Source organism: Dendropsophus ebraccatus, chromosome 13 (genome assembly GCF_027789765.1).
Source record: "Dendropsophus ebraccatus isolate aDenEbr1 chromosome 13, aDenEbr1.pat, whole genome shotgun sequence".
In the NCBI taxonomy this organism is placed as follows: domain Eukaryota; kingdom Metazoa; phylum Chordata; class Amphibia; order Anura; family Hylidae; genus Dendropsophus; species Dendropsophus ebraccatus.
Genome location: NC_091466.1, coordinates 21199105 through 21227038, shown reverse-complemented (window position 1 = coordinate 21227038; position 27934 = coordinate 21199105). Strand labels below are relative to the sequence as shown.

General features: G+C 44.2%; 1 protein-coding gene across 1 annotated transcript in view; it reads right to left on the bottom strand.

Annotated features, from left to right (window-relative positions):
• LOC138770477 (scavenger receptor cysteine-rich type 1 protein M130-like) overlaps window positions 1-27934 on the bottom strand; it is a 222460-nt gene that overhangs the window by 55505 nt on the left and 139021 nt on the right. Inside the window, exon 13 of the mRNA XM_069949583.1 lies at window positions 3901-4221. Within this exon, the coding sequence (XP_069805684.1) occupies window positions 3901-4221 (321 nt within the window). The remainder of the gene's footprint in view (window positions 1-3900; window positions 4222-27934) is intronic.

Genomic DNA, 27934 nt, shown 5'->3' with positions numbered 1-27934 from the left:
TTACTGTGATATTTTCTATCACAGTAATCATAGTTCAGTGACAGAGACCAAATTGGTCTCTGTCACTTTAAATTTTCAGAGCTTGGCTGGTTGTGGAGCGCATGCGCACTTCATAACCAGCCAGGACACCGAAGAGGAAGGAGCTCCGTGGATCCGGTGAGTATATGAGGAAGGGAGGGTGACTGGGGGACGGGGGTGACAGGGGGGGTGGGGGGCGACTTGGGGGGTGGGGGGACATCACTTTTTATCCCCTGTCACCAATCATTCATGGTGACAGGGGATAAAAAGTTCCTGGAGCACATGGCACAAGCGATACTATATACCGCTGATCGCTTGTACCGGGACCCCACACGGGGGGGGTCCCGATGACTGCCCCATGCTCTCCGCTACCTCCGGTGGCGGAGAGCATGGGGCTTTCATTCATTTTTCTTTTTTGATCACTGTGAACAGACATTAGTCTGTTCACAGTGATCGCGGCGGCCATCTTGGATCCGATGGCCGCCGCGGGAGGGGGGGTTAGTGACTGGGGCACTAGGGGGCTGATCTGGGGTCTGATTTTTACTTATTTCATCTCCCCCCACCGTGGATTCACGGTGGGGGGAGATGAAATACAGCGACGGCACCAGCCCATTAGTGACCGCCGTTTCGGCGGTCACTAAGGGGTTAATGGGGGTCAGCTGCGGAATCGCCGCTGATCCTCATTATCTCCGGTGCTGTACACAGATGAGAGCGGGATCGCTGTCCCTGCAGCGATCCCGTTCTCATCACAAAGCCCCTGTCAGTCAGGAACGTATATGTACATTCCTACTGCACGGGGCATGTGCAATAGGAACGTATATATACAGATGGCTGACGTGAAGGGGTTAAAATCACCTGTACTATTGATTTCTGCAAAAAATAAATAAATAAATTAAACGATAGTGAAACTTTAAGGCCGCCGGTGTCAGTGAAAATCATTCCAGCTGGTACTGCAGTACCGGCCGGTTGATCTTCATTTCTGTTGTGAGCTTGCATCCCAATTCGCCATTGAACACAATGGAGAATGCGGCTGGGATCCCATTAATTTTCCATCGAAAGTCTTTTTTCAATTAATCACGGCCATTGATGAAAATTGCAACAATGGCCGTGGTTAATTAAAAAAAATACATTGTGTGAGCATAGCCTAAGGCTTGCCCCTCTCTCACCAGATACCTATTTGCACCTTGTCATAGTTCCCTCCGTTCGCACATGAGCTGGGTGCATAAACCAGTCAGGTGCACAAACAATTGCAACCGTTTTGAAAACTGATCCTGGTGCCATTGTAGTCAATTTGCCCCCCTGGATGGCAAGCTACTAGAAACTGTGATTTGCTGTGACTGTGACTGTGACTAGCACTAAAACTGGAGTAGAAATGTTCTCACTCCCTTTGTTAAGCCAGGACTAACCTGGAAAGTTCCATCCTGCTGGGAAGAGGGAATTGGATTTAGAATATGTTATCTATAAGTTACAATGGTTACCTTGATGTGAATTATTGTTGGGACTGTAAAGGGATAGACTGGAAATGCATCCAATGATCGCATAAATCACCCTCCTTCTCCTATTTTTAAAATTAAAAAATGAACAAAAATAATCATACTTGGTATTAGGGATGAGCAAACCGAACCATAACAAACCAGATTTGTTACGAACTTTGCAAAAAGTACTAATTATGTTACGAACTTTGTACAAAAAGTACAAATAAAATCACAGAATAGACCAGGATACAAGGGATTATTACTCCTATAATCCCTTGTATCCTGGTTTTCTGTAAATATCAAGATGTGTGCCGTCATCCATGTTAGGGTGAGACCTTAAATTAGTCTCCTCACATACACCTGGGTGCTGCCTAATCAAAAATGTAATGTGACAGCTGTCTGTGACTATCAACCTAGACACATGAAAGAAACTTCAGTGTTCAAGCTGATCGAATTTATTAAGTGAAAATCTCAGTTCATATTTTTACAATAAAGGTTAAAAAAATATGAGAACCCCGTTTAGCCGCAACAAAAAAAGTTAAAAAAAAAAAGTCCAAAAAAAGGTCCCATTGCTGTCCAAGAAAAAAAAAAAAAGTCCCATCAGCTGTCCCATCACTGCACAGTTTTGAAGAAAACTGGGATTCTTGTTATCCAAGACCATGCACCCCAGTGCTGATGTCTGGTCCTTTAATTATGGGCAAGGGCAGTACATGTCTGTTATTGCCCATTGGGTCAACATTCCCCCAGAAGACCACTAGAAAGTTAGCTCATTCTTGCCACTGTCACCTCCCGGTGCTTTAGGGGGCCAGTTCTGCAAAAGTTCTGCCTCCACCAGCTTGCAACCATCCACTGCTTTGACTGCAGTCCAACCTGCCCCATTTTCTTACCAACAATGTCAGGCCCGGCGCTCTCAGGCTGTCCTCCATTTTGTGAGCCTGGGTGACTGGAGCCACAGTGGAGAGGAGCTCCTCCGGACCATTAGGTCAACTTACCCCAGGTCAATTAACGATTGGAAGTGTTGTAGCCCACAAAGGGAGGAACATTGTCTCTGCAGTGCAGCAGGGAGGGCTGAGTCATACACCTTGTATGGCACGTGATAAACCTCATAGTGCACAGGTTTCTTCGAACATGTCCTGCCAATTGTTGATCCCTCTGCTCTGTGAGCAGGCCTGACTATGGGATCAACGACATCTTCCCACGCGTCCGTGTTCTGAAAAGTGTGCTGAACAACATCATCAGCGAGGATTCCCAGGCCACCACTCCAAGGCTGAACATCCTCCTCCTCCGTCAATTGTCTGTTCTCAACCATACTGGCCTGGGTGCAATCAGGTACTGCCTCCTCCTCAAATAGTCTGTTCTCAATCATACTGGGCTGCGTGCAATCAAGTGGTGCCGCCTCCTCCAATTGTCTCTTTTCAACTATACTGGGCTGGGTGCAATCAAGTGCTACTGCCTCCTCCTCCGTCAATTGTCTGTTCTCAACCATACTGGGTCCAATATAGTACTATTACTGCTGCTGGTTCCACTGTCAAATGTCTGTTTTCCACCCTACTGGGTCCAAGGAACTTTGTGTCCTATGTCCCGTGTAATCACTTACACCTTGGCTATTTTTTTTTTTCACTATTTTTGCACTTTGATTTTTTACACTTTTTTCACTATAATAGCAACTGCAACTAAACGGAAATATACCCTATCAGACTCCCACTATTGTAGCTGCAATTATTCAGCCATTATAGCAAGGTTCGTTTTAGGTTTGGTTCGTACGAATCCGAACTTCACGAAAGTTTGCCGGATCGAACCGAAGCAAACTTTTTAAAAGTTCGCTCATCCCTACTTGGTATTATTGTGTACAGAATTGCCCAAACTATTAAAATATAATATTATTGAAGCCAAATGGTGCAAACTTCGAACTTTGAGCTGTAAACTGGAAAAAAAAAAAACTGCTTCCCTGCACCGGTGCCCTGGGGCAGATTAACTTGACCATAGGCCCTGGGCTGTTGGCCAAGCTTGGGCCCCCCCTACCCCACTGTAACCACTAGCGTGGTGTTCATAATACAGGATAGATAATGTCATGATGTCCTGATTTGTGGAAAATTGCAGTAAAAAAGCTGCGATTTTTTACAAATTATTGCAGAACTGTAGCCAGGAGACAATACACCAATCAAAGTATAAGTCTTTTTGGGTGGCCATGGGCCCCCCTGGAGCTCAGGGCCCCGGGCTACCGCCCAAAAAGGACCTATTATAATCCGCTACTGCCGGTGCCATTCTATCCATGGGTACATCTGATGGTACCTTCGCTTTAAGTGGTTAACTAGGGCATCAATGTTTTTGCCCAAGAGAGCCCCATTAAAGTAGATACTGTAAAATAATCCTATAATGTTTAGTTCAGTAAGTAATTCAGAATGACTCTTACCTGTACATATAACCCCAGCAGTATCCCAGGATGAACAATTACTATTTCCAAGTGCAGTTAAGTTACATTTCACCAGGTGGTATTCTGTTCCTGTACAATGGAATCTGTATGTGGTGGTTAAATTATATTGTCCAAAATGGCCTCCATGTGGTACAGAAGCAGCAACTCCACATTTCATTTGTCTACAGAGTACATTAGCTGCTTGTAGAGTCCAATGGGATCTGCACACTGCCATCCACTGTCCAATATATAACACCTCCACTCTCCCAGAACACTCCTGACTACTGTTCACAACTCTGTAGCTATTAAAAAAGCCTGAAAAAAATCAACTTAGTTAATGCATGTATTAAAAAAAATAAAATAAAAAAAACAACTGAGTAGAGATGAGCAAAGCAGTCGAAAATTTGTTTTGCAAGGTTTGCGAAAATTAGGTCAGATTCATGTATATTCGCGACTCATGTTTGTTCTGTTACTGTGACTGTGTCAAAAAGTGGAAAATTGCTATTTGTAAAAAATGTTATCCATTCAATTTTCACCCTGGACAACGGTGGACTTTGGTGTTTCAGTGGCTTACAATTTATAAACTTTCTAATAAACCATTTAACACGTTCCAATACCCCTTCAAGTAACCTTTCACCTCCCCTTGTGTGGCACTCTTTGTACCCTCTGTTAGTTTAAGTGGTGCCAATATAAGTGTCAATTTAATTTCAATTTATTTATGCGTATATATATTTGCGCGCATATTGCCTGTGTTAAATACATCAGTGCTGTAGATTTGATACAGTGTTGCCAGACACGCTGTAACCAAGCGTCAAAGAGTAGTGGCTTGGCATTTGTGCCGCACTTCGGCTTGCCTCACCACTACTTCCTCCTCCCTAATTCCGCTGTATATTAACAGATGTCTGGCCTCCCGCTCCACCCTGGCATCATCTTTTTCCACGCATGCGCTGTTGCTGGCAAGGGCCGTGCAGACGACTTGACAGTTCACGTCTGCGCCCTTAAAGCGCTGACCAAAAAATTCAATTTCTGAAATAAAATGCCCATGTGTTAACCTTTAAAAAGAGCCCTAAATTGTGTGGATATCTTGTGCGGTTGCTGAGGTATCCCCAGTTGTTTGGCTCAAAAAAATAAATGAATTTTTCTTCTGGCTGTCAGAAAATGGGCGTGGCCTCCCCTCTCCCTCAGTGCACACCACAGCTAGCTCTACTATGAATCAGTGGGCTGCTGGTGGAGTATCAGTTGATGGAAGATGAGCAATCTGGGAAAGCTGGGTGAACTTTAACAGAAAGAGTTAATACTACACATGATGTACAGCCCTTTTGCATTCTGCCAGAGTACCCCACCCATGTAAATCCACCCCTGACCCACTGTTCTATGTACAGTCACTCAGCTTTTCTGGCATCCTGAATAATGGGGTCACTCAGCTTCCCCGGCATCCTGTATAATGGGGTCACTCAGCTTCCCCGGCATCCTGTATAATGTGGTCACTCAGCCTCCCTGGCATCCTGTATAATGGGCTCACCAGTTTCCCTGCGTCCTGTATAATGGAGTTAGACAGCCTCCCTGGCATCCTGTATAATGTGGTCACTCAGCTTTCCTGGCAGCATGTATAGTGGGGTCACTCAGCCTCCCTGGCATCCTGTATAATGGGGTCACTCAGCTTCCCTGGCATCCTTTTTATTGTGGTCACTCAGCTTCCCTTGCATCCTGTATAATGGGGTCACTCACTTTTGTTGGCATCCTGTATAATCGGGTCACTTAGCCTCCCTAGCATCTTGTATAATGGGGTAACTAAACTTTCCTGGCATCCTGTATAATGGGCTCACTCAGCTTCCCAGCATCCTGTATAATGGGCTCACTCAGCTTCCCTGCGTCCAGTATAATGGGGGTCACCCAGCTTCCCTGGCATCCTGTATAATGGGGTCACTCACCTTTCCTGGCATCCTGTATAATGGGGTCACTCAGCTTACTGGCATCTTGTATAATGGGGTCACTAAGCCTCCTTGGCATCTTGTATAATGGGGTCACTCAGCTTTTCTGGCATCCTGAATAATGGGGTCACTCAGCTTCCCCGGCATCCTGTATAATGGGGTCACTCAGCCTCCCTGGCATCCTGTATAATGGGGTCAACAGTTTCCCTGTGTCCTGTATAATGGAGTTAGACAGCCTCCCTGGCATCCTGTATAATGGAGTTAGACAGCCTCCCTGGCATCCTGTATAATGTGGTCACTCAGCTTTCCTGGCAGCATGTATAGTGGGGTCACTCAGCCTCCCTGGCATCCTGTATAATGGGGTCACTCAGCTTCCCTGGCATCCTTTATAATGGGGTCACTCAGCTTCCCTTGCATCCTGTATAATGGGGGTCAGCTAGCTTCCCTGGCATCCTGTATAATGGGATCTCTGAGCTTCCCTGGCATCCTGTATAATGGGGTCACTCAGATTCCCTGGCATCCTGTATAATGGGATCTCTTAGCTTCCCTGCATCCTGTAAAATGGGGTCACTCAGCTTCCCTGGCATACTGTATAATGGGCTCATTAAGCTTCCCTGGCATCCTGTATAATGGGGTCACCAGCTTCCCTGGCATCCGTTATAATGGGGGTCACTCAGCTTCCCTGGCATCCTGTATAATGGGGTCACTCATCTTCCCTGGAATCCTGTATAATGGGCTCACTCATCTTCCCTGGCATCCTGTATAATGGGATCTCTCAGCTTCCCTGGCATCCTGTATAATGGGGTCACTCAGCCTCCCAGGAATCCTGTATAATGGGGGTCACCCAGCCTCCCTGGCATCCTGTATAATGGGGTCACCAGCTTCCCTGGCATACTGTATAATGGGGTCACTCAGCTTCACTGGCATCCTGTATAATGGGGGTCACCCAGCTTTCCTTGCATCCTGTATAATGGGATCTCTCAGCTTCCCTGGCATCCTGTATAATGGGGTCACTCAGCTTTCCTGGCATCCTGTACAATGGGATTTCTCAGTTTCCCTGCGTCATGTATAATGGGGGTCACTCAGCTTCCATGGCATCCTGTATAATAGGGGTCACCCAGCTTTCCTGGCTTCCAGTATAATGGGATCTCTCAGCTTCCCTGGCATCCTGTATAATGGGGGTCACCCAGCTTTCCTGGCTTCCAGTATAATGGGATCTCTCAGCTTCCCTGGCATCCTGTATAATGGGGTCACTCAGCTTCCTTGCATCCTGTATAATGGGGTCACTCAGCCTCCCTGGCATCCTGTATAATGGAGGTCACCCAGCCTCCCTGGCATCCTGTATAATTGGGTCACCAGCTTCCCAGCATCCTGTATAATGGGGTCACTCAGCTTTCCTAGCATCCTGTATAATGGGGTCACTCAGCTTCCCTGACATCCAGTATAATGGGGGTCACCCAGCTTCCCTGGCATCCTGTATAATGGGGGTCACTCAGCTTCCCTGGCATCCTGTGTAATGGGGTCACCCAGCTTCCCTGGCATCCTGTATAATGGGGACACTCAGCTTCCCTTGCATCCTTTATAATGGGGTCACTCAGCTTCCCTGGCATCCTGTATAATGGGGGTTCACCCAGCTTCCCTGGCATCCTGTATAATGGGATCTCTCAGTCTCCCTGGCATCCTGTATAATGCGGTTATTGAGCTTTCCTGGCATCCTGTATAAAGGGGTCACTAAGCTTCCCTGGCATCCTGTACAATGGGATTTCTCAGCTTCCCTGCGTTATGTATAATGGGGGTCACTCAGCTTCCCTGACATTCTGTATAATGGGGGTCACTGAGCTTCCCTGCATCCTGTATAATGGGGGTCACTGAGCTTCCCTGCATCCTGTATAATGGGGTCACTCAGCCTCCCTGGCATCCTGTATAATGGGGGTCACTAAGCTTCCCTGGCATCCTGTATAATAGGGGTCACTCAGCGTTCCTGGCTTCCAGTATAATGGCATCTCTTAGCTTCCCTGGCATCCTGTATAATGGGGTCACTCAGCTTCCCTGCATCCTGTATAATGGGGTCACTCAGCCTCCCTGGCATCCTGTATAATGGAGGTCACCCAGCCTCCCTGGCATCCTGTATAATTGGGTCACCAGCTTCCCAGCATCCTGTATAATTGGGTCACTCAGCTTCCCTAGCATCCTGTATAATGGGGTCACTCAGTTTCCCTGACATCCAGTATAATGGGGGTCACCCAGCTTCCCTGGCATCCTGTATAATGATGGTCACTCAGCTTACCTGACATCCTGTATAATGGGGGTCACTCAGCTTCCCTGGCATCCTGTGTAATGGGGTCACCCAGCTTCCCTGGCATCCTGTATAATGGGGACACTCAGCTTCCCTGGCATCCTTTATAATGGGGTCACTCAGCTTCCCTGGAATCCTGTAAAATGGGGGTTCACCCAGCTTCCCTGGCATCCTGTATAATGGGATCTCTCAGTCTCCCTGGCATCCTGTATAATGTGGTTATTGAGCTTTCCTGGCATCCTGTATAATGGGATCTCCCAGCTTTCTCTGGCATCCTGTATAATGGGTCCACTCAGCTTCCCTGGCATCCTCTATAATGGGGTCTCTCAGCTTCCCTGGCATCCTGTATAATGGGGGTCACCCAGCTTCCCTGGCATCCTGTATAATGGGATCTCTCAGCTTCTTTGGCATCCTGTATAATGTGGTCATTGAGCTTCCCTGGCATCCTGTATAATGGGATTTCTCAGCTTCCCTGGCATTCTCTATAATGGGGTCACTCAGCTTCCCTGGCATCCTTTATAATGGGGGTCGTCCTGCTTCCCTGGCATCCTGTATAATGGGATCTCTCAGCTTCCCTGGCATCCTGTATAATGCGGTCATTGAGCTTCCCTGGCATCCTGTATAATGGGATCTCTCAGCTTCCCTGGTCTCCTGTATAATGGGGTCACTCAGCTTCCCTTGCATCCTGTATAATGGGTCCACTCAGCTTCCCTGGCATCCTGTATAATGGGGTCACTTAGCTTCCCTGACATCCTGTATAATGGGGTCACTCAGCTTCCCTGGCATCCTGTATAATGGGGTCACCCAGCTTCTCTGCGTCCTGTATAATGGGGTCACTCAGATCCCCTGACATCCTGTATAATGGGGGTTACCCAGCTTCCCTGGCATCCTGTATAATGGGGTCACTCAGCCTCCCTGCACCCCCCAGACTTGCAGGGACTCAGAGCAGCCCCTAAACCCTTCTTCCCACACAGACACACGGTCTTAAAGCAGCCCGCACCCCACAGGTGTCTCAGAGCTGCCCCAACCAGCAGGGACTCCGAGTGGCCTGCTACCACTCACCCCCCCCCCCCCCACACACACACACAAAAGGTCACAACGTCTCAGAGCTGCCGAAGGCGGGGGGACAGCTCCACATCGCCGGAACAGGTAATATGTTGGGGGGCCCCATACACTTTTTTGCTATGGGGCCCCATGAATCCTAGTTATGCCCCTTTGTGCACACTGTTGCTGCTATCAGCGCCCCCTAACCAAAGCAGCCCTGCCCTACAGTACATAGAACAGTGGGTGGAGGATTACAGTGTGAGAGCTGCCTGACATGTGCTTCCTGTCTGAGAATCCGTACAGAGAGTAAGGATCTCCAGAGGGCGTGGCCGGCAGGAATGGACAAATAATGCAGTAACAAAGAGAGCTCTAAGAGCACATTCAGCCACATGTATTAGAAAAACTGTTCATTTTAGATTATTATATTAATTTGTATCTGATCGCGCTCCTCAGTTGTATGGCTATATTCACATTGGTAGTGAAGCGATCTTAGATGACATCAAGTTGATATATTCCTATACACAGTCACTCAGAGCACTCTGGTAATTAGCTGCACCAGCTGTAAGCTGGAGTGTGTTGATGGCAACAGTTAATCACAATATGTCTTGTTCACATTCACTCACCGGCGTCCTGCAGTTTTATACTATTGTTCTGATGTGCTGTGAGTGTGAAATCACTGAGCACTCTGTTAGTTAGCTGCACCACCTGTAAACTGTAGTGTGTTAATGGCAACAGTTGGTCACAATATGTCCTGTTCACATTCACTCACCGGCGTCCTGCAGCTTTAAAACTTTTGTTCCGATGTACTATGGTATGGAGGTTTTTGGTATGTAGAAAGGATGTAGTTTCAGAGTAGTTCGTACACACAGAGCGCGCCCCGGCCGGCGGTGTTACTCACTGTTGGTGCACTGCTTTCGGGGAAAAAATCCTTCAAAGTCCCGTGTGACATCACATCTACAGAGTCCACAGAATGCCTTCTACATGTTTCGAGAGGTACCGCCTCCCTTTGTCAAGAAGATCCACCCCTCCTGCAGGTATGACAAAGGCAGGGAAGCAGTGGAATATTTTCTTAAAAAAATCTAAAAAATATCCAGAAGATCAAGTAAATTTTATAGGGGAATGTATCGAATTTATTTTAACTAAAAACTATTTTTTATACGAGGGGTCTTTTTATCTTCAAACGTGGGGTACCGCAATGGGGACGAGGTTCGCGCCGGCGTATTCTAATTTATACGTGGGGAAATGAGAAGAATCTACCATTTATGCCAATGAGGTACCCGATGCAAACCTCGTCCTATGGAAAAGATTTATTGATGATATTGTTTTTATTTGAAAAAGGAGTGAGAAGTCGTTGGAGGAATTTTTAATTGATATTAATAAAAATTATTTTTATTTAAATTTTACACCTACTTATAGTCGCTCATCAGTTAATTTTTTAGATTTAAATATATTTATTAAGGATGGGGAAATTTGCAGCAAAACGTACACCAAACCTACGGATGGAAATAGCTTTATAGCTTTGGATAGCTGTCACTTGCCTTCATGGCTATTAAACATAGCAAAGAGCCAGTTTTTAAGACTCAGAAGGAACTGTTCACACATGGGGGATTTCCAAATGGAAGCTGAAAACTTAAAAAATAAATTCATTCAAAAGGGATATAATGCTGGTTCTCTGACAGACACAATAAAGAAAGTGGAGGACATGGATAGATGTGAGTTGATTAAACCAAATAATACAGATGAGGAGGGCAGTGAAAGGTGTAGGACTAATGGTCCTTTTACACGGAGCAATTGATTATTCGATTTTGCACGATAACAATCGAATTCGAACAATAGTCGTATGTGTAAAAGCAGCGAATGATCAAACGACGAGCAAAAAATCGTTCATTTTGATCTTTCAACATGTTCTCAAATCATTGTTGATCGTTCGCAAAAAATTTGCAGATCGTTCAGTGTAAATAGTCTTTCAGCGATTTCACCTATGTGTGAGATAAACGATCGCAAAACGATCGCATAGCGAATTTTCCATACGATGTATTGTTCCGTCTAAACGCTGATCGTTATGAAAAAAACATAGTTCATTAAAAATCGTTAATCGTGCGATCGGGAGAATTATCACACCGTGTAAAAATACCATAAGAGGGATTTTAAAAAGGCAACAAATGACAGCTTGGAGATTCCTCTCATAACAACGTATTCAAACCAATCAGGGACTTTTAAGAAAATAATAAAAAATAGGTGGGAAATCCTCAAACAAAACAAAATTATTGGGGATAAGTTACCACCAAATCCAAAGTTCATCTATATCATAAAAATGAAAGTCTGTCTATCTGTCTGTCTGTCTGTCTGTCTGTCCCGGATAGACTTCCAAGCGCCTGAACCGTTTGACCCCAAATTTGGCACACAGATACATCGGGTGCCCGGGAAGGTTTTAGTGAAGGTCCCGCCCCTGCCAGATGTACAGGAGGGGAGGGGGAGGGGGAAGAGCGGAGCCCCATAGAGATGAATGGGAAAATCTCCACACTGCAAACGGGTGATATAATTAGCTGTAGCTGCCCAGAGAATGGCAGTTTGGAGCCTTAGCAACCATGTGAATGGTTGCTAGGGCCAGCTGCCACACAACACATCCACAGAAATATATGGTAGGCTACCTACTCCATCTATACAGTACATGTATATACAGGGCCCCCTACTCCATCTATACAGTACATGTATATACAGGGCCCCCTACTCCATCTATACAGTACATATATGCAGTATTACTAGCTGCTGCTGCCCTAAGCACTAAACCTGAAGGAGCCCTATCCTCAATCACCAATTAGCATCAGGATAGGTAGGTAATAGCTCCAGACATCACATTTAACACCACCACACCAAGCCTGACCAATACCGCCATACTGTGACTGGATAACACTGCCATACCAGACCTGACCAATACCATCATACTGTGACTGGATAACACTGCCATATAAGACCTGACCAATACCAATACCATCATACTGTGACTGGATAACACTGCCATATCAGACCTGACCAATACCATCATACTGTGACTGGATAACACTGACATACCAGACCTGACCAATACCATCATACTGTGACTGGATAACACTTCCATACCAGACCTGACCAATATCGCCATACTGTGACTGGATAACACCGCCATACCAGACCTGACCAATACCGCCATACTGTGACTGGATAACACTGCCATATCAGACCTGACCAATACCAATACCATCATACTGTGACTGGATAACACTGCCATACCAGACCTGACCAATACCGCCATACTGTGACTGGATAACACCGCCATACCAGACCTGACCAATACCGGCATACTGTGACTGGATAACACTGCCATACCAGACCTGACCAATACCATCATACTGTGACTGGATAACACTGCCATATCAGACCTGACCAATACCAATACCATCATACTGTGACTGGATAACACTGTCATACCAGACCTGACCAATACTGCCACACTGTGACTGGATAACACTGCCATACCAGACCTGACCAATACCGCCATACTGTGACTGGATAACACCGCCATACCAGACCTGACCAATACCGCCATACTGTGACTGGATAACACCGCCATACCAGACCTGACCAATACCGCCATACTTTGACTAGATAACACCGCCATACCAGACCTGACCAATACCGCCCTACTGTGACTGGATAACACTGTCATACCAAACCTGACCAATACCGCCATACTGTAACCGGATAACACTGCCACACCAGACCTGACCAATACCGCCATACTGTGACTGGATAACACTGCCATACCAGACCTGACCAATACTGCCATACTGTGACTGGATAACACTTTCATACCAAACCTGACCAATACCATCATACTGTGACTGGATAACACTGCCATACCAGACCTGACCAATATCGCCATACTGTGACTGGATAAAACTGTCATACCAAACCTGACCAATACAGCCATACTGTGACTGGATAAACCTGCCATACCAGACCTGACCAATACCACCATACTGTGACCAGATAACACTGCCTTACCAGACCTGACTAATACCGCCATACTGTGACCGGATAACACTGCCAAACCAGACCTGACCAATACCGCCATACTGTGATTGGATACCACTGCCATACCAGACCTGACCAATATCGCCATACTGTGACTGGATAACACTGCCATACAAGACCTGACCAATACTGCCATACTGTGACTGGATAACACTTTCATACCAAACCTGACCAATACCATCATACTGTGACTGGATAACACTGCCATACCAGACCTGACCAATATCGCCATACTGTGACTGGATAAAACTGTCATACCAAACCTGACCAATACAGCCATACTGTGACTGGATAACACTGCCATACCAGACCTGACCAATACCACCATACTGTGACCGGATAACACCGCCATACCACACCTGACCCATACCGTCACACTGTGACTGGATAACACCGCCACACTGTGACTAGATAACACCGCTACACCAGACCTGACTAATATCGCCATACTGTGACTGGATAACACTCTCATACCAGACCTGACCAATACCGCCATACTGTGACTGGATAACACTGCCATACCAGACCTGACCAATATCGCCATACTGTGACTGGATAACACTGTCATACTGTACCAAACCTGACCAATACCGCCATACGGTGACTGGATAACACTGCCATACCAGACCTGACCAATACCACCATACTGTGACTGGATAACACCGCCATACCAGACCTGACCCATACCATCACACTGTGACTGGATAACACCGCCACACTGTGACTAGATAACACCGCTACACCAGACCTGACCAATATCGCCATACTGTGACTGGATAACACTGTCATACCAGACCTGACCAATACCACCATACTGTGACCGGATAACACTGCCATACCAGACCTGACCAATACCGTCACACTGTGACTGGATAACACCGCTATACCAGACCTGACCAATACCGCCACCCTGTGACGGGATAACACCGCTACACCAGACCTGACCAATACCACCACACGGTGACTTAATAACCATCGCCATATCAGACCTGACCAATACCGCCATACTGTGACTGGATAACACTGCCATACCAGACCTGACCAATACTGACACACTGTGACTGGATAACACTGCCATACCAGACCTGACCAATACCGCCATACCCCTTCTCGAAAAGACACCATATTTTCCGGCAAGTCTGAACAGAAGGGTGCTGCCCCTCTGCAAGGTGCTACCCTAGGCATCAGACCATGGGTGCCTAATGGTAAATACGACCATGCAGGTATACAGGACAGTAGAGGTATACAGGACCCCAAAACTATACACTACAGGTGAACGGGACCTCCACCAACTATATACTTCAGGTATACAGGACCTCAAACTTTACACTACAGGTTTACAGGACCTTTACTAACTATATATTTCAGGTATACAGGACCTCCACCAACTATATACTACAGGTATACAGGACCCCAAACTATACACTACAGGTATACAGGACCCCAAAACTATACACTACAGGTATACAGGACCTCCAACAACTCTATACTACAGGTATACAGCACCCCCACCAACTCTTTACTAGAGGTATACAGGACCCCAAACTATACACTACAGGTATACAGGACCCCAAATCTATACACTACAGGTATACAGGAACTCCACCATATATATACTACAGGTATATAGGACCCCAAACTATACACTACAGGTATACAGAAACTCCACCATATATATACTACAGGTATATAGGACCCCAAACTATACACTACAGGTATACATGACCTCCACCAACTCTATACTACAGGTATACAGGACCTTCACCAACTCTATACTACAGGTATACAGGACCCCCAAACTTTACACTACAGGTATACAGGACCTCCACCAACTATATACTACAGGTATACAGCACCCCAAACTATACACTACAGGTTTACAGGAACTCAAAACTATACACTACAGCTATTCAGGACCTCCACCAACTCTATAATACAGGTATACAGCACCCCCACCAACTCTATACTACAGGTATACAGGACCCCAAACTATACACTACAGGTATACAGGAACTCCATCAACTATATACTACAGGTATACAGGACCTCCATCAACTCTATACTACAGGTATACAGCACCCCCACCAACTCTTTACTAGAGGTATACAGGACCCCAAACTATACACTACAGGTATACAGGACACCAAATCTATACACTACAGGTATACAGGAACTCCACCAACTATATACTACAGGTATATAGGACCCCAAACTATACACTACAGGTATACATGACCTCCTCCAACTCTATACTACAGGTATACAGGACCTTCACCAACTATACACTGCAGGTATACAGGACTTCCCAAACTATACAGTACAGGTATACAGCCCCCCCAACTATACACTATCGATATAAAGCCCCCCTACCCCCCAACTATGCACTACAGATATGCGGGACCCCTAAAAACGATACACTGTAGGTATACATAACCCGTCCAACTATGCACTACAGGTATACACTGATTCCACTGATGAAACAATACCTTTAGATTGGCCCCCTGGGCACCTTAGAACAAATCTAATTGACACACTGACACTTTATACCCGGGCAGGGCCGGGTACATTTTCTAATATATATATATATATATATATATATATATATATATATATATATATATATCTATATCTAAACCAAGTTTTGATGTTCTAATATAGGTTATATCAGTGGATATAGCGTTATCTCCTTCAGCATTATCACCCCCATGTGGGCTCCTCAGTATTCCAGCAGTCTCACAGCACTGTATAATACTGGTGGTATAATGAGGAGCCCTTAATGAGGGGGATTATAAACTATACATTGGTGTGAGAGGCTAGTATACTGGAAGACTGGTAATCAGAGCTGTGACTGGTATACAGTGTATACCAGTCACTGGTATACACTGTATACCAGTCCATCAGCACAATCCCCCTCATGTGGTCACCTTATTACTTGGCTCCCTGCTGCACACAGTCATCTTGTTCTCTTCTATCCCAAATAGGAGTGAGTGACCTCACTGTCAGGTCCTGTAGCTGGCAGGAGAGAGCGGCCACTGGTAAAAATATACAGCTTCCAGCCAAAAAGCCTATGCTTAGGCTTCAATGCAATGGACCCGGGAAATTACTTAAGGTGCGTTTACACGTAACGATTATCGTGCAAATTTGCACGATAACGATCAAATTCGAATGATAATCGTACGTGTAAACGCATTGAACGTTAAAACAACAAATGAGAAATCGTTCACCTTGATCTTTCAACATGTTCTCAAATCGTCGTTTGTCATTCACAAAGAATTTGCAGATCTTTCCGTGTATACAGGACCTTCACCAACTATACACTGCAGGTATACAGGACTTCCCAAACTATACAGTACAGGTATACAGCCCCCCCCCCCCAACTATACACTATGGGTATAAAGCCTCCCTACCCCCCAACTATGCACTACAGATATGCGGGACCCCTAAAAACTATACACTGTAGGTATACATAACCCCTCCAACTATGCACTACAGGTATACACTGATTCCACTGATGAAACAATACCTTTAGATTGGCCCCCTGGGCACCTTAGAACAAATCTAATTGACACACTGACACTTTATACCCGGGCAGGGACGGGTACATTTTCTAGTTTTTAATAAAACTCAGAACATAGGTAACATTATAGCTCCTACAGTAAAAAACCCAAAAGTGACTGATCAAAGAAACAAGGACATTTTACTGGGTTATCATCATGTTTTTTTTCCCTGCAAAACTTGCAGACCTTGCAAATTGATGTATAGAAAAACTGGAATAACAGAAATATCTAATGCAGAAAAAACACATACGGTAAAAATCAATGACCACATCACATGTCGTTCCAAGGGTGTCATATATTATATAGGATGCCCATGTGAGAAGATGTACATAGGGAGGACAAAAAGGGCCCTATGTACACATATCAATGAACATATATATATAACATCCAAAGGCAATATGATAGACATCCTCTATCTAAGCATTATAGAGAAATTCAAAAAGGAGAGGTGAACAGCTCAGAGTTTGGTGCAATTGAGAAAGTGAAGAGTGACTGGAGAAAAGGCAACTATATAAAAAGGATGTCAAAAGCAGAAAGCATATATATTTTTAACTTTAACACAATCATGCCAACAGGATTGAACTCAGAAATTTAATTGTTTGCATTTATCTGAAATATGCATAAAGGAAAGTTTCTTTCAAGGTTGGCGCTGTCTATAAAAGTCATACCTGCAGGAGGGGTGGATCTTCTTGACAAAGGGAGGCGGTACCTCTCGAAACATATAGAAGGCATTTTGACTCTTCTGTGGACTCTGTAGATGTGACGTCACACGGGACTTTGAAGGATTTTTTTCCCCCGAAAGCAGTGCACCAACAGTGAGTAACACCGCCGGCCGGGGCGCGCTCTGTGTGTACGAACTACTCTGAAACTACATCCTTTCTACATACCAAAAACCTCCATACCATAGTACATCGGAACAAAAGTTTTAAAGCTGCAGGACGCCGGTGAGTGAATGTGAACAGGACATTTTGTGACCAACTGTTGCCATTAACACACTACAGTTTACAGGTGGTGCAGCTAACTAACAGAGTGCTCAGTGATTTCACACTCACAGCACATCAGAACAATAGTATAAAACTGCAGGACGCCGGTGAGTGAATGTGAACAAGACATATTGTGATTAACTGTTGCCATCAACACACTCCAGCTTACAGCTGGTGCAGCTAATTACCAGAGTGATCTGAGTGACTGTGTATAGGAATATATCAACTTGGTGTCATCTAAGATCGCTTCACTACCAATGTGAATATAGCCATACAACTGAGGAGCGCGATCAGATACAAATTAATATAGGACCTTTTGCACACTGAGGTTGTTAGCAGGTTACAACTTTACTGATACGCAGCGACTACACTATAGCAAATAGTGAGTGTGAACAAAACCATACAGGGTAGCGCTGAAAGTGTGCGTCATATACACATTTTAAATTATTATTGTATATTGCAAAATATCTTAACATGGCCTTAACTAACTAAAACTAAATGGTCAAAATATTTTATAGTTACGCTTTAAGCTCTCTTTCACGTCCCCCTGATAACCACAATCGCAAGAGGAGCGGTGTACGCATTCTGTGCATCCCAACTGGGGGCACAGGCTTCAGGCTATCATTGCTCCGAAGGCCCCTAGGAAATACACATAGTCAATTTCCATACTTTTAAAGAACCACATTTTCAGACTAAGGCCAGGTTCAGACTATGTAACTGTGCGGCTGTATTTGCGGCTGTAATTGTGCGGCGGTATTTTTGGTGGTTCATGCCTACGCTGGAAAGTATAGGATATACGGCTGCACAGTGCACACTATGTATGAATCTACGGCCCGATCGTAAACGGACCCGTAAAAAATGAACAAGACCATTGTTTGCGGCTGGAGATGCGGCCGAGGATTGACAGGCGGCCCGTACAGAGTACTTCAAAAATAGCCGGCAATGATGCCGATGCCTCTAGTAGTTAATATATTAAATTAATAAAACACATTCTCTTTGTAATAAAGTCCCTTTCGTTGGTCAATAATTTATTTCTAACGAATCCATCATTTTGCAATTAAATATACTGTTAAAATAAATAGATATATAAATAAATGTATATTTATATATATATTTATTTTTTGACAGTATATTTAATTGCACAATGATGGATTCGTTAGAAATAAATTATTGACCAACGAAACTGAATTTATTTCAACGAAATTGTGTTTTATTATTTAAATATTAATTAGTACAGGAAGCTCCATAAGCCGTTAATTCATATGCCGGCAATAGAGCATTCTGTACTAATCATCACTTTACTTTAATGAAAACATCAAATGTTTCTTCTAATTATGTTATCACAATAGCATTATTAGAAGAAACATTTAGAATTATATGTGCGCTCAGCTGATTGGCTGATCGGCTGAGCGCACATATAATGAGCCGGTCCGCAGTACAGTGACTTCATTGTGCTGTGGACCAGCGAAGAGGACACATCGGGGTGAGTATAGAGCTCTCCCCACCCCCTCCCCAGCACTGCACCCCTCCCAGCAAGGAAGGGGGGGTCAGTTAACCCCTTTCTCGCTGGGATGGGTGCAGTCTGACATCAGTCTGGCCCCCAAGGGGTTAAGGGGGATGCAATACATCCTCCCTTAACCCCTTGGGGGCCAGACTGTAAGCAGCGATCTGTAAAGATGCTGCATACTGTAAGGAGCACAACACCGCTCACAATGATGGGTGTTGTGCTCCTGTTTGTGTGTTTTTCGTGTGTTTCTCCCTTTTTGTTTTTCAGATATCGGTATCCTGGGGATTACGTCGGATTCCGTGGACTACGTCGATGACCAGCGTTTTTTTTTATGTTTTTTTTTAATAAAATGGTCAATGAGGGGTGTGGGGGTGTTTTTATTTGAATTAAAAAAAAATTTAACTTGTGTCTTGTCTTTATTTCTTTACTTTATAGACTTAGTAGTGGAAGCCGTCTAATAGACGGAATCCATTACTAAGTTGGGGCCTAGTGTTAGCCGGTATAAAATGGCTAACACTAACCCCCTATTATTACCCCAGTACCCAATGCCACCAGGGGTACTGGGAAGAGCCGGGTGCCAGTGGTCCCGGAGCGTCAAAATTGGCGCTCCTGGACCGGGCGGCAGCAGGCTGGTAAGATTTAGGCTGGGGAGGGCCTAAAACAATGGCTCTTCCCACCCTGGTGTTACCAGGCTGCTGTCGTTTGGTTTTTAACCCGGCTGGTTATAAAAATAGGGGGGTCCCTATGCGTGTTTTTTTTTTTAAATAAATAAATAATTTAAAAAAACGCATTGGGTCCCCCCTATTTTTATAACCAGCCGGGTTAAAAACCAAACGACAGCAGCCTGGTAACACCAGGGTGGGAAGAGCCATTGTTTTAGGCCCTCCCCAGCCTAAATCTTACCAGCCTGCTACCGCCCGGTCAAGGAGCGCCAATTTTGACGCTCCGGGACCACTGGCACCCGGCTCTTCCCAGTACCCCTGGTGGCATTGGGTACTGGGGTAATAATAGGGGGTTAGTGTTAGCCATTTTATACCGGCTAACACTAGGCCCCAACTTAGTAATGGATTCCGTCTATTAGACGGCTTCCACTACTAAGTCTATAAAGTAAAGAAATAAAGACAAGACACAAGTGAAAAAATTTTTTTATTCAAATAAAAACACCGCCAAACGCTGGTCATCTACGTAGTCCACGGAATCCGATGTAATCCCCAGGATACCGATATCTGAAAAACAAAAAGGGAGAAACACACAAAAAACACACAAACAGGAGCACAACACCCATCATTGTGAGCGGTGTTGTGCACCTTACAGTATGCAGCATCTTTACAGATCGCTGCTTAAAGTCTGGCCCCCAAGGGGTTAAGAGAGGATGTATTGCATCCCCCTTAACCCCTTGGGGGCCAGACTGATGTCAGACTGCACCCATCCCAGCAAGGAAGGGGTTAACTGACCCCCCCTTCCTTGCTGGGAGGTGTGCAGTGCTGGGGAGGGGGTGGGGAGAGCTCTATACTCACCCCGATGTTGTCTCTTCGCTGGTCTGCAGCACAATGAAGTCACTGTACTGCGGACCGGCTCATTATATGTGCGCTGAGCCGATCAGCCAATCAGCTGAGCGCACATATAATTCTAAATGTTTCTTCTAATAATGCTATTGTGATAACATAATTAGAAGAAACATTTGATGTTTTCATTAAAGTAAAGTGATAATTAGTACAGAATGCTCTATTGCCGGCAATATGAATTAACGGCTTATGAAGCTTCCTGTACTAATTAATATTTAATTAATAAAACACAATTTCGTTGAAATAAATTCAGTTATGTTGGTCAATAATTTATTTCTAACGAATCCATGATTGTGCAATTAAATATACTGTCAAAAAATAAATATATATATATATATATATATATATATATATATATATATAAATATACATTTATTTATATATCTATTTATTTTAACAGTATATTTAATTGCAAAATGATGGATTAGTTTAAATGTAATTATTGAACAACGAAAGGGACTTTATTACAAAGAGAATGTGTTTTATTATTTTAATAGATTAACCATGAGAGACATCGGCATTACTGCAGAGGATCGCAAACCCTGGTAATAGCAATTCATGTAAACTGTTTCCCTGCTTTGCCAGATGCATCCAGAGGTGTTTGCATCACTTTCTTAAGATTTTATTTGTTATTTTTAGTTGAACCAGATTTCCAAGTAAATGACCGTATGTTTTGAGCTGCATGTCTATTTTTTCCCACGGCCAGAGTTTCATCCGCACATTTACAGCCGCATAAAAAATACAGCCGCACAGTTACATAGTGTGAACCTAGCCGGTGGCTTGGTTCACACGTTGTAAGAGTGCGGCTGTATTTGCGGCTGTAATTGTGCGGCGGTATTTTTGGTGGTTTGTGTGTATGCTTGGAAGTATAGGATATGCGGCTGCACAGTGCACACTATGTATGAATCTACGGCCCTATCGTAAACGGACCCGTAAAAAATGAACAAGACCATTGTTTGCGGCTGAATATGCGGCCGTGGATTGACAGGCGGTCCGTACGGAGTACTTCAAAAATAGCCGGCAATGATGCCGAATGCCGATGCCTCTAATAGTTAATATATTAAATTAATCAAACACATTTTCTTTGTAATCAAGACACTTTCGTTGATCAATAATTTATTTCTAACGAATCCATCATTTTGCAATTAAATATACTGTTAAAAAAAATAGATATATAAATAAATGTATATTTATCTATATATTTATTTTTTGACAGTATATTGAATTGCACAATGATGGATTCGTTAGAAATAAATTATTGACCAACGAAACTGAATTTATTTCAACGAAAATGTGTTTTCTTAATTAAATATTAATTAGTACAGGAAGCTCTATAAGCCGTTAATTCATATGCCGGCAATAGAGCATTCTGTACTAATCATCACTTTACTTTAATGAAAACATCAAATGTTTCTTCTAATTATGTTATGACAATAGCATTATTAGAAGAAACATTTAGAATTATATGTGCGCTCAGCTGATTGGCTGTTCGGCTGAGCGCACATATAATAAGCCGGTCCGCAGTACAGTGACTTCATTGTGCTGCGGACCAGCGAAGAGGACACATCGGGGTGAGTATAGAGCTCTCCCCACCCCCTCCCCGGCACTGCACCCATCCCAGCAAGGAAGGGGGGTCACTTAACCCCTTCCTTGCTGGGATGGGTGCAGTCTGACATCAGTCTGGCCCCCAAGGGGTTAAGGGGGATGCAATACATCCACCCTTAACCCCTTGGGGGTCAGACTGTAAGCAGCGATCTGTAAAGATGCTGCATACTGTAAGGAGCACAACACCGCTCACAATGATGGGTGTTGTGCTCCTGTTTGTGTGTTTTTTGTGTGTTTCTCCCTTTTTGTTTTTCAGATATCGGTATCCTGGGGATTACGTCGGATTCCATGGACTACGTCGTTGACCAGCGTTTTTTTAATGTTTTTTTTAATAAAATGGTCAATGAGGAGTGTGGGGGTGTTTTTATTTGAATAAAAAAATTTGTAAACTTGTGTCTTGTCTTTATTTCTTTACTTTATAGACTTAGTAGTGGAAGCCGTCTAATAGACGGAATCCATTACTAAGTCGGGGCCTAGTGTTAGCCGGTATAAAATGGCTAACACTAACCCCCTATTATTACCCCAGTACCCAATGCCACCAGGGGTACTGGGAAGAGCCGGGTGCCAGTGGTCCCGGAGCGTCAAAATTGGCGCTCCTGGACCGGGCGGCAGCAGGCTGGTAAGATTTAGGCTGGGGAGGGCCTAAACCAATGGCTCTTCCCACCCTGGTGTTACCAAGCTGCTGTCGTTTGGTTTTTAACCCGGCTGGTTATAAAAATAGGGGGGACCCTATGCGTTTTTTTTTAATTATTTATTTATTTAAAAAAAAAAAACGCATAGGGTCCCCCCTATTTTTATAACCAGCCGGGTTAAAAACCAAACGACAGCAGCCTGGTAACACCAGGGTGGGAAGAGCCATTGGTTTAGGCCCTCCCCAGCCTAAATCTTACCAGCCTTCTGCCGCCCGGTCCAGGAGCGCCAATTTTGACGCTCCGGGACCACTGGCACCCGGCTCTTCCCAGTACCCCTGGTGGCATTGGGTACTGGGGTAATAATAGGGGGTTAGTGTTAGCCATTTTATACCGGCTAACACTAGGCCCCGACTTAGTAATGGATTCCGTCTATTAGACGGCTTCCACTACTAAGTCTATAAAGTAAAGAAATAAAGACAAAACACAAGTTTACAAATTTTTTTATTCAAATAAAAACACCCCCACACCCCTCATTGACCATTTTATTAAAAAAAACATTAAAAAAACGCTGGTCATCGACGTAGTCCATGGAATCCGACGTAATCCCCAGGATACCGATATCTGAAAAACAAAAATGGAGAAACACACAAAAAACACACAAACAGGAGCACAACACCCATCATTGTGAGCGGTGTTGTGCTCCTTACAGTATGCAGCATCTTTACAGATCGCTGCTTACAGTCTGACCCCCAAGGGGTTAAGGGAGGATGTATTGCATCCCCCTCAACCCCCTGGGGGCCAGACTGATGTCAGACTGCACCCATCCCAGCAAGGAAGGGGTTAAGTGACCCCCCTTCCTTGCTGGGATGGGTGCAGTGCCGGGGAGGGGGTGGGGAGAGCTCTATACTCACCCCGATGTGTCCTCTTCGCTGGTCCGCAGCACAATGAAGTCACTGTACTGCGGACCGGCTCATTATATGTGCGCTGAGCCGATCAGCCAATCAGCTGAGCGCACATATAATTCTAAATGTTTCTTCTAATAATGCTATTGTCATAACATAATTAGAAGAAACATTTGATGTTTTCATTAAAGTAAAGTGATGATTAGTACAAAAAGCTCTATTGCCGGCATATGAATTACTGGCTTATGGAGTTTCCTGTACTAATTAATATTTAATTAAGAAAACACATTTTCGTTTAAATAAATTCAGTTTCGTTGGTCAATAATTTAATTCTAACGAATCCATCATTGTGCAATTAAATATACTGTCAAAAAATAAATATATATATAAATATACATTTATTTATATATATATTTATTTTAACAGTATATTTAATTGCAAAATGATGGAATCGTTTACATTTAATTATTGAACAATAAAAGGGACTTTATTACAACGAAAATGTGTTTTATTAATTCTATATATTAACCATGAGAGACATCGGCTATAGTGCAGAGGATCGCAAACCCCGGTAATAGCGATTCATGTAAACTGTTTCCCTGCTTTCCCAGATGCATCCAGAGGTGTTTGCATCACTTTCTTAACATTTTATTTGTTATTTTTAGTTGAACCAGATTTCCAAGTAAATGACCGTATGTTTTGAGCCGCATGTCTATTTTTTCCCACGGCCGGAGTTTCATCCGCACATTTACAGCCGCATAAAAAATACAGCCGCACAGTTACAGCGTGTGAACCCAGCCCGCCCAGGTGCGTTTACACGTAACAATTATCGTGCGAATTTGCACGATAACGGTCAAATTCAGACGATCGTACGTGTAAACGTAGCGAACGATCGAACGACGCACAATAAATTGTACATTTTGATCTTTCAACAGGTTATCAAATCGTCGTTCATCGTACGCAAAAAATTGGCAAATCGTTCCGTGTGAACAGTCGTTCGCCGATTTAACCAATGTGTGAGATAGGCTTTAACGATCGCAGAGCGAATTTCCGTACGATATATCGTACCGTCTAAACGCTGATCGTTATGAAAAAAAAATTGTTAATCCGACATCGCTAATCGTACGATCAGGCCAATCGTTTCGTGTAAACGCACCATTACTTTCCATGGGCTAGACCAATTAAACAATCCCCAACACAGGCATGTATTATCCACAACAGCTCTATGCCTTTACCCAGTGCACATTGCAACCCATACCCCACAAACAGTATTATCCAGTCACAAATCACCATCACTTTGTTTCTCAAAGAGGGGATCTCCCTTGTTGTTACCATAGCTGTGGGGTATTTAGTCACTGGCACTTGTCAGAAGGAATAGTAGCATTCATGTTCCATTTTTACAGACACAAATGGTGACTGGATGATTGCAGCTCCTGTAGGACTGCATTGTAGTCACCCTACATACAATCATAGAATAATTTGAATTGTCCCATTCTTCCTTGCAGTGCCAGACAGGACATATACATGCCGTACAAGGCTGGATATATCTATCTTTTTAACTACATATACACACACACCTGCAGTGCCAGGCTGTTATCCAGCATAGTATGGCGGTATTGTTCAAGTCTGGTATGGTGCAGTTATACAGTTACAATATGGTGGTATTATCCAGAGTATGGCGGTAATAGTTAGGTCTGGTATGGCCGTGTAATCCAGTCACAGTATGGCAGTATTGGTCAGGTCTGGTGTGGCGGTGTTATCCAATCACAGTATGGTGGTATTGGTCAGGTCTGGTATGACAGTGTTATCCAGTCACAGTATGGCGGTATTGTTTAGGTCTGATGTGGCAGTGTTATCCAGTCACAGTATGGCGGTATTGTTTAGGTCTGATATGGCTGTATATGTTAAATGTGCATTGTCTGAAGCTTTTACCTGTCAATCCTATGAAGAGAATCGCTACAGACAATATGCAGATCATTTAATGTGCAACCTTGTTTATATATTTTAAGCATTTAAAAACCATGTAGAAAAGAAAAGATTCAGCCAATGTATGTGGCCAAAACCACGCATCCATTTCTTCTCCAGTAGGGGAAGGGGGGGGGGGGGGGGGTCTTGGAAAATTTGCTATGGGGCCCAGCCATTTCTAGTTACGCCCTTGTTGTCTATACAGTACATGTATACAGGACCCCCTACTCCATCTATACAGTACATGTAGACAGGACCCCCTACTCCGTCTATACAGTACATGTATACAGGGCCCCCTAATTCATCTATACAGTAAATGTATACAGGACCCCCTATGCCATCTATACATTACATGTATACAGGACCCCCTCCTCCATCTATACAGTACATATATACAGGACCCTCTACTCCATCTATAGAGGTATACAGGACCTCCTACTCCATCTATACAGTACATGTATATACAGGACCCTCGACTCCATCTATATAGTACATGTATATAGGACCCTCTACTCCATCTATACAGTACATGTATACAGGACCCTCTACTCCATCTATACAGTACATGTATACAGGACCCCCTACTCCATCTATACAGTACATGTATACAGGGCCGTATTACCAGCTGCTGCTGCCCTAAGCACTAAAACTGCAGACGCCCCATCCTCACTCACCAATTAGCATCAGCATTGGTAGGTAATAGCTCCGCATGTCACATTTAACACCGCCACACCAAGCCTGACCAATACCGCCATACTGTGACTGGATAACACTGTCATACCACACCTGACCAATATCGCCTTACTGTGACTGGATAACACTGCCACACCAGACCTGACCAATACCGCCATACTGTGACTGGATAACACTGCCATACCATACCTGTTCAATACCGCCATACTGTGACTGGATAACACTGTCATACCAGACCTGACCAATACCGCCAAACTGTGACTGGGTAACACTGTCATAACACACCTGACCAATACCACCATACTATGACTGGAAAAAACTGCTATACCAGACCTGACCAATACTGCCAAACTGTGACTGGGTAACACTGTCATAACACACCTGACCAATACCACCATACTATGACTGGAAAAAAACTGCTTTACCAGACCTGACCAATACCGCCATACTGTGACTGGATAACACTGTCATACCACACCTGACCAATAACGCCATACTGTGACTGGATAACACTGCCACACCAGGCCTGACCAATACCACCTTACTGTGACTGGATAAGCAGACCTAAAGAATAAAAAGAGGAGATACAGCTCACCGGTAAGTAGTTCTAGTAGCAGCAGGCAGGATTGGAGAGGGTGCTCGATCTCCGAGGCGTTGGCAAGACACCGCATGCAAGACTTAGCTGGGAAGAAAGAGTGTAGAAGTCGGCACTCCTGGACATAGAAATGTAAAATTTAACTTTTATTTGTGCATTTTAAAATTCAGTAGTGGGCATAGCAGGACCTACGCGTTTCGCGCTGCTGCGCTTAATCATGGTCTAGTGTCAAATAAATCTCGTAATGAATAAAAACAGGTGACCAACCAATGGAAAGATCCCTACGTCATGGATCATGTGCCTAAACAACACAGGTGTAGCATGAATACAACTCCCACTCATTACATATATATATTTGGATAAATCCTAAAACACTTATAGAGTGAAAGTGCATGCTAAATAGTAAAACAAATTTAGAAATAATGATAAAGTAGGTCATTTTTGTAGTTAAGACCTTTGGGATACCTGGTGTCTAACCGGAAAATCATTTCTGCTTCCTTATGCAAGACCTGTTTGTGCCAGTCACCTCCTCTCTGTGGTTTTTTAACCCTTATAATGGCATGTGTGCTGAAGGTGCTGACATCCCCTCCGTGTATCTCAATAAAATGTTTTGCTGCCCCTGATACATTGGTCTTGTGTTGCTTCCTGATGCTTGTGAGATGTTCGCCAATGCGTTGTT